At 40.4% G+C, this 8228-nt stretch overlaps 2 protein-coding genes across 3 annotated transcripts in view; one reads left to right on the forward strand and one right to left on the reverse strand.

Moving 5' to 3' along the window:
- Positions 1 to 469: 469 nt before the first annotated feature.
- Positions 470 to 4815, forward strand: tnfaip8l2a (tumor necrosis factor, alpha-induced protein 8-like 2a). Its single transcript, XM_051136034.1, has 2 exons — positions 470 to 926; positions 4052 to 4815. The coding sequence occupies exons 1-2, from the start codon at positions 609 to 611 to the stop codon at positions 4292 to 4294; spliced, it is 561 nt and encodes a 186-aa protein (XP_050991991.1). The 5' UTR covers positions 470 to 608; the 3' UTR covers positions 4295 to 4815.
- A 2210-nt stretch (positions 4816 to 7025) lies between these two features.
- vps72a (vacuolar protein sorting 72 homolog a) overlaps positions 7026 to 8228 on the reverse strand; it is a 5402-nt gene continuing 4199 nt past the window's right edge. For both annotated transcript variants that reach the window (XM_051135955.1, XM_051135956.1), the window contains exon 6: positions 7026 to 7920. In XM_051135955.1, the coding sequence (XP_050991912.1) occupies positions 7518 to 7920 (403 nt within the window). In that variant the 3' untranslated portion in view covers positions 7026 to 7517. The remainder of the gene's footprint in view (positions 7921 to 8228) is intronic.

An 8228-nucleotide genomic window follows, 5' to 3' on the forward strand; every position in this document is an offset into this window, starting at 1 on the left:
GCAACCACTTAGAACACCCCCAGCAATTGCATAGCAACTACTCAGAACACCCTAGCAACCAGATAGCAACTACTCAGAACACCCCATTAATCTTTCATTGAACTGAACAAACCACATTCCAGATAATTTCAATCTGAATTCAGTTCTGTATGCTTGTTAAATGTGAATCAGGAAGCATGACTGAGATACAGACTGATCAGATCACGTGATCTTGGGAGAAACTTGAGAGTTTTGACTTTCAGTTGCAAACTTTGGAAGCTTTCCATTTCATCTCATTGATGGTATGTTTGATGTTGATGTGAAGTTTAGATGCAATGTTTTCAGTTTAGTTTGTGTTCTTATTTTCACACTTTCAGTGCTCTGAATGATATAAAACATCTCTCGAGAGGGAGATTTGAGTCTAAAACTTAGAGTTGAAGTGTGTGAGAGAGGCAGAAAGCAGAAGTGACATATCTCCTCCGATCACACCGTTTCCTCTCGCAGTTACACAGCGGAAGACGCCACTTCCTCAAAAAGACACAACACACTCCTCGCAAACACCTCCAACTGCGCGACGCAGGTAAACACACTTGCACACGGCTGTACGTCCGTGCTCTGCTGTGATCGGGATGGAGGCGTTCAGCTCCAAAGACATGGCCATGAAGGCCCAGAAGAAGATCCTCAGTCACATGGCCAGCAAGTCGGTGGCTCAAATGTTCATAGATGACAACAGCAGCGAGGTCCTGGACGAGCTCTACCGCGTCTCCAAAGAGCACACGGGGAACCGCAGCGAGGCCCAGAAGGTGGTGAAGAACATGATCAAGATTGCCGTGAAGGTGGGAGTTCTGTTCCGACACGACAAGTTCAGTGCAGACGAGCTGAGTGTGGCGCAGAACTTCAGAAAAAAACTCCACAGCGGAGCCATGACAGCCATCAGCTTCCAGGAGGTACAAACACTCACATTCAGCAGTCATATATACATGCTTATGGTGGATTATGATTTAATCATCAGCAGTACTGCTGATAGTCTTAAACTTCAGTGTGTGCGTCATCATGCAGCGTTTGTGGTGTCGTTTTGCACCAGCCAGGAAGAAACCAGTTAGAAACCATCCACAGTAACCTAGCGGCCACATAGCAGCTACTCAGAGCACCCTGGAAATGCCATAGCCACTACGCAGAACACCCTAGTAACCACCCAGAACACCCTAGCAACTGGGTGTTCTAAGTAGCAACTGCATAACTATTCAGAACACAAAAAAAACTTCATAGCAGCTAGTCACACTAGCAACCACCTATCAACAATTTAGAAGACCCTAAAAACCACATAGCAACTGCATAGTATCTACTTAAAATACCCCAGAGATGGCATAGCAACTGCACAGTACACCCTTGCAACTGCGTAGCAATGATTTAGAGCACCCTAGCAACTGCACAACAACTACTTAGGACACCCCAGAAATGGCATAGGAACTACTCAAAACACCCTAGCAACCACATAGCAACTACTAAGAAAACCCTAGCAACCACATAGCAACCACCCAGAACGCCCTAGCAACTGGGTGTAAGTAGCAACTGCATAGCAACTACTCAGAACACCCCAGAAATGCCATAGAAACTACTTTGAACATCATAGCAACCACTCAAATCACCCTAACAACCGTATAGCAATTTTTAGAACACCCTAGAAACCAACCAGAACACCCTAGCAACTGGGTGTTCTGAGTAGCAACTGAGTAACAACTATTCAGGACACCTCAGAAACTGCATAGCAACTACTTAGAACACCCTAGCTACCACTCAAAGCAACCTAGCAACCTCATAGCAACTACTAGGAAAACCCTAGCAACCACATAGCAACCACTCAGAACACCCCAGCAACTGGGTGTTCTAAGTAGCAACTGCATAGCAACTACTCCGAACACCCCAGAAATGCCATAGAAACTACTTTGAACATCATAGCAACCACTCAAATCACCCTAACAACCGCATAGCAATTTTTAGAACACCCTAGAAACCACCCAGAACACCCTAGCAACTGGGTGTTCTGAGTAGCAACTGCATAACAACTATTCAGGACACCTCAAAAACTGCATAGCAACTACTTAGGACTACCTAGCTACCACTCAAAGCAACCTCATAGCAACTACTAGGAAAACCCTAGCAACCACATAGCAACCACTCAGAACACCCCAGCAACTGGGTGTTCTAAGTAGCAACTGCATAGCAACTACTTCGAACACCCCAGAAACTGCATAGAAACTACTGAGAACACCCCAGCAACCACTCAGAGCACCATAGCAACTGCATAGCAACTACTAGGACACCTTTGCAACCACCAAGAACACCCTACAAACCGCAGAGCAACTACTTGAACACCTTAACAACTGCATAGAAATGACTTACAACATCCTAGAGATGGCAAAGCAACTCCAAAGAACACTCTAGCTACTGCATAGCAACAATTTAGACCACCCTAGTAACCACATAGCAATTACTTATAAAAAAAATCCTAGCAACCAAAGATAATTTTTTTTTTGAATGCCCTTGCAACTGCATGGCAACCACCCAAAAGACACTAGCAATTACATATAAACTACTTAAAAGATTTTAGGAACTGCACAGCAACTACTTAGGACACCCTAGCAACTGCATAGCAACTATTTAGAACAGCATAGCAACCACTTATGGCCTACTAAAAATTTAAAATTCCCTAGCAACCGTATAGCAACCACTCAAAAGAGCCTAACAATCAGAAAGAAATGTCCTCTAACACCCCAGCAACTGCATAGCAATGATTTAGACCGCCCTAGGAACCTCATAGCAACTACTTATAAAACCCTAGCAATCACATAGAAACTACTTAAAAGACCCTAGCAACTGCACAGCAAATATTTAGAACACCCTAGCAACTGCATAGCAACTATTTAGAACACCCTAGAAACCATATATCAAAAATTTTAAATGCTCTAGCAACCGCATAGCAACTGCCCTAAAGATGCTTACAATCAGAAAGAAACTTCCTCAAACACCCTAGCAACTGCACAGCAACAATTTAGAACACCCTAGCAACCACATAGCAACTATTTATAAAACCTTAGCAACCACATAGAAAATTTTTTTAGAATGCCCTAGCAACTGCATAGCAACCACCCAAAAGACTCTAGCAATCACATAGAAACTACCTAAAAGACCCTAGCAACTGCATAGCAACTATTTAGAGCACCCTAGAAACCACATATCAAACATTTAAAATGCCCTAGCTGCCACAATTGGCCAAAAGACCCTAACAATCAGAAACTTCCTAAAACACCCTAGCAACTGTATAGCAATTATTTAGAACACCCTAGAAACCACATATCAAAAATTTTAAATGCTCTAGCAACCGCATAGCAACCGCCCTAAAGACCCTTACAATCAGAAAGAAACTTCCTCAAACACCCTAGCAACTGCATAGCAACAATTTAGAACGCCCTAGCAACCACATAGCAACTACTTATAAAACCCTAGCAACCACATAGAAAAATTTTTAGAATGCCCTAGCAACTGCATAGCAACCACCCAAAAGACCCTAGCAACCACACAGAAACTACCTAAAAGACCCTAAACCACATCACAACTGACTTTTGCTCTGGTGGGAATATCTTATTTTCTTCAGAAACTGCAATAATCTAAAAAATCGCCCAGTGACTGATGTGCATAGCAACCACATAGCAACATGCTCAAAGCACTCAGAAGACATTAGCAACTGCATAGCAACATGCCACCCATGTCTTCTGTAGAACACATAAAGTAGTCGTCAAATGTAACACACAGATGTGATTTTAATAAATAACCGCATGCATCTGATAAACGTGCATCTCATGCCTTTCATCTAGTACTTTTTGTCAACTTCAGCTCTCTGTTTTTCTGCTGATGTTCTATTCTCAAGAATTAAGAATGAAGACTCTGAAATGTCTGAAAGTGTGCAGTATGTGCAGAACTTTTCCACTTTGCTGAGTCGCTCTGGACAGAATCATCTGCTGAAAGCATGAATGTGAATGTCTAATAATGAAGGTGCGTGTCTCCTCGTCAGGTGGAGTTCACGTTTGATAAGAACGTCATGATGGAGCTGCTGGCCGAGTGTCGTGATTTACTGCTGAAGCTGGTGGAGAAGCACCTGACGCCCAAATCTCTGGATCGCATCAGACACGTGTTCAACCATTACTCGGACCCGGAGCTCCTCACGCACCTGTACGACCCGCAGGGGACGCTGTGGCCGAACCTCACCAAGATCTGCGGCGGCCTGAACCGCATGATCGAAGAGGGCAAACTCTGAACGCACAGAGACGCGCTGGACTGAAAGACTGGACATTAGAGCTCCTGTACCTGTGATCACAGAGACACTGAGCTCAGGGACGCAGCCTGAATGCATCCCCCATGTCTGATTGGACGATTCTCACTAAACACCTCAAGAACGTGCAGCTCATATTTCATACTTAAGGCAAAATCAGAAGGAAGATTTAAAGGGGCAGTCCACCCAGAAATCACCTCAAGTCACTGAACGGCTGATTTTGGGCGTTCTATTGCTTTAAAAAATTTGTTTTGCATAAAGAAATGTAATCAATTTTAAACTGATTGTTTTTGCATTTTAACACCCATAAATATTAGCAAATATTTATGCAAACAGAACTTATGCAACACTGGATTTTATGTACAGTTCTACGGTATTTACCAGTAAAATAATTCACCAGTGTTTTCATGTTTCAGTCTTTTGTTTAAAAGCAGCAGTATTACAGTCAAGAACAGAATGGAGCATCTGAATGGTTTATTAATAAAGTGTTGTTTAATTTTATTTTATTTCAAATCTTCCTGGAGTCTCTCCCTCTTCAGCTCTGTGATCTTTTGATATGATCTAAATCTTTTTTGCACCCGAGGTCAAGGGGACGACATTTCGGTAATTTAACTTCTACTTCAAATACAGATCCTAGAAAATGTGTCATTCCACTGTCTCACCAATGGATCCTCTCCAGTGAATGGGTGCCGTCAGAATGAGAGTTCAAACAGATGATAAAAACATCACAATAATCCACAAGTAATCCACACCACTCCAGTCCTTCTGTTCACATCTTGAGAAGACAAAAGCTGAAACAAATCCCTCATTAAGATGTTTTTAACTAAAATACGTAAATCTGTAATCCATAATTACGCTTCCTCTAGTGAAAAAAGTGGTCTGGTCTGAATCAGGAGCGAAATCTGCACAGATCAAACACCGATCACAAGCAGAAACAGATCTAAACAAATATGTGTCTGGATTTTGATGTGAGAGACAACAGGAGATTGACTTTTTCACTGGAGGAAGCCTTATTATGGATTATGGAGTCTAGTCTAGTTGAAAATTTCTTAATGATGTATTTGTTTCAGCTTTCGTCTTCTTAAGATGTGAACTGATGGACTGGAGTGGTGTGGATTACTTGTGGATTATTGTGATGTTTTTATCAGCTGTTTGAACTCTCATTCTGACGGCACCCATTCACTGCAGAGGATCCATTGGTGAGACACGGATGCGATGACACATTTCTACAAATCTGTTGACAGGATTCATACAGACACTTTAAAATGAAATTCCAGGGCTTCCAAGGAATTTTCATCCATTACTTTTTTGATTTTAAAGGAATTCAGTCAGAGATCTCACTTATTGAACAATGTTTTCTATTTCAAATTCCAAAAAAAGAGAGAAATGGATCAATAAAAATATACTAATAAATATGGTATACTACACTTTTACTATACTAAAACCACGGTTAATTTTCGTAAGGGATTTGTATTTGTGTATACTTTCTTACTTTTTTCTTTGTTTTGTTTTTATAACTGTATTGCCTTAATGGTTTGATGTTTTCTACTGTTTAAGAAAAAAAAAGATTCGCGAACCCGCACCGAAGCCCCGATCTGAATGATTCATGAACCATCATTACAGATCAGATTCAGGACTCGAATCGCGAATCATTTGACTTAGATCTGAATTTTGCGTATCGCGATTAATTTGATTTAGATTGGAGCTTCATATCGCAATTCATTTGATTTTAATCATTCAATTTGTGAAATGATTCATGAACCCGCTCCATTCTAAATCAAATGATTTGCGATACGCGGTCCGATTAGAGCGCTTCGAAAAAGTGAATTATTTTACGACAGAATGCGTTCGGAGTTTCAAAAAGCTCAGTTTCACCCATCACTACGTGCTTTTTAAAATCATTACAAGTGATGTTTAAATTCTAAAATGAATGTCTCTTTTAATTTGATCTGTTTTTTTTTTTTTGCTAGTGAATCGCTTTAAATCAATGATCGAAGTCGCAAGTTTGAATCAATCGAAGCGGGTCCAGCGTAAATGACTCAATTGATTCGGTTCATCTGAATCAATGTTTACACGATACTGTCAGTACTACTTGCTTAGCTCCATTGTTTTCTGACATTAACTGAAATAAGCGAAAAAGGTATGTTTTTTTTAATTGCGTGAATTTTGCGTGAAAAGATATGAGCTTGATACTGACAAAATTAAACATAAACAAAATTTTCATGGATACATTGTCTTTCAATAATTCAAGCACTTTTCAAGTACCTCTTGAGGCATACTGCTATTTTCAAAAGTTTTCCAGGCCTTAAATTTCAAAAAGTCTAATTTAAGTAATTTAAGCATCTTGTACGAAGCCTGGAAGTGTTATGAATTATGGCAAGTTAAAAACGTCTTTTTTCAGCTTTTGTCTTCTCAAGATGTTAACTGACGGACTGGAGTGGTGTGAATTACTTGTGGATTATTGTGATGTTTTTATCAGCTGTTTAGGCTCTCATTCTGACGGCACCCATTCACTGCAGAGGATCCATTGCTGTGCAAGTGATGCAATGACACATTTCTACAAATCTGACGAAAAAAACTCATCTACATCTTTGATGACCTGAGGGTGAGTACATGTACTGGAAAAATGCACTGAGAAAGTGAACTTTTTATACTGACTTTAACAGATTTCCGCATGCTTTATATGATCACACATACTGCAAGATAAATACTGAAATAAGAGATAAACACACTTGAGTTCTTTATTGCCATTTTTGGACTGAAAAACCTAGAAAAATACAAAAGGAGAAATCAGAAAATGAACAGTTGGGAGCCAGTGCTGGTGATCCAAGCTGAATCAGTTCTCCATCAGAGTCGTTCAGAATCACTCAGTTAGTGAAGCTTTGAATCACTCAATGTGATTCAGTTGACACCTGTACAGACACACTTTACAATATGATCTCATTTGTTCACATTATTTAATAGACATATAATGTATGCATTTCTAGCATTTATTAATCTATGCATGAAATTAACAATCTAAGAAAGAAATGCAATGGAAGTATTGTTCAACACTGTGTAACATTAACGAACGACAAATAAAACCTTACTGTAAAGTGTTCATTCTGAAATGTAGCTGAATTTATCAAACAAATTCCTCTAACGGAGTCAAACCTGAGTGAAGTGAATATAAAAAAAAAAGCAGTCATTGGGACACGTGTGATTGCGTCTAGGTGGCGACTACGGTCTGTTTGACGACTGCTTTCGGTCGTGTGCTCTTGGCGGCTGTTGCCGGCGAATCGCTGACGTCACTGTTTCCGCTGAAGTTTCCGGAAGCGTTGGGAAAACCGTGCGCCGCGATGTATTTCTGGTAAGCCTCGCGGATGATGCGGAAGGCTCGGGCGTTGGCGTACGGGATGTCGGTCACAGGGTCACGATACAGCGCGGGTTTGTGGGTAACGGGACACACCTCCTGAACGGGCTGGGCGGGGCTAGAGCGAGCTGGCGGCGGGAAAGCGGAGGTAAACGCCTCATCGTCGCTGAAGGTGATGTAAGTGCGAGAGCACAGAGACCCCGCCCCCTGCGCAGAGGATGAGGATGTGGGCGTGGCTTGGGGCGTGTCCTGGTCCAGACTGTAACAGGAGGAGAGAAAGTGTCAGTATCACGCATCTATTTCATATGAGGTAGTGTTGTTACCATTAACTAAAACTATTAAAATGTTGTTAAATGAAGTTAAAAAAAAATAAAGTAAAAAATAAAGTAAATTTTTTTGTTTAAAAATTTTAAACAAAATAAAAAAGCTTTGTATAAAAATATATAAAAGTATTTTTTTAAATATATACTACCTAACACTAATTAAAAAAATAACAATATTTAACAATACATATTATCAGTTTTACATAGTTACACATACTAAGTTTATATACTAAAATGACTGAAA

Source organism: Labeo rohita, chromosome 19 (genome assembly GCF_022985175.1).
Source record: "Labeo rohita strain BAU-BD-2019 chromosome 19, IGBB_LRoh.1.0, whole genome shotgun sequence".
NCBI classification, from domain to species: Eukaryota; Metazoa; Chordata; class Actinopteri; order Cypriniformes; family Cyprinidae; genus Labeo; species Labeo rohita.

What these genes read in the sequence shown, in the direction of transcription:
- tnfaip8l2a (XM_051136034.1), top strand. Translation starts at nt 609, where the DNA reads ATGGAGGCGTTCAGCTCCAAAGACATGGCCATGAAGGCCCAGAAGAAG. An exon ending in CAGCCATCAGCTTCCAGGAG is followed by an intron (nt 927 to 4,051) that starts GTACAAACACTC and finishes TCTCCTCGTCAG; the next exon opens with GTGGAGTTCACGTTTGATAA.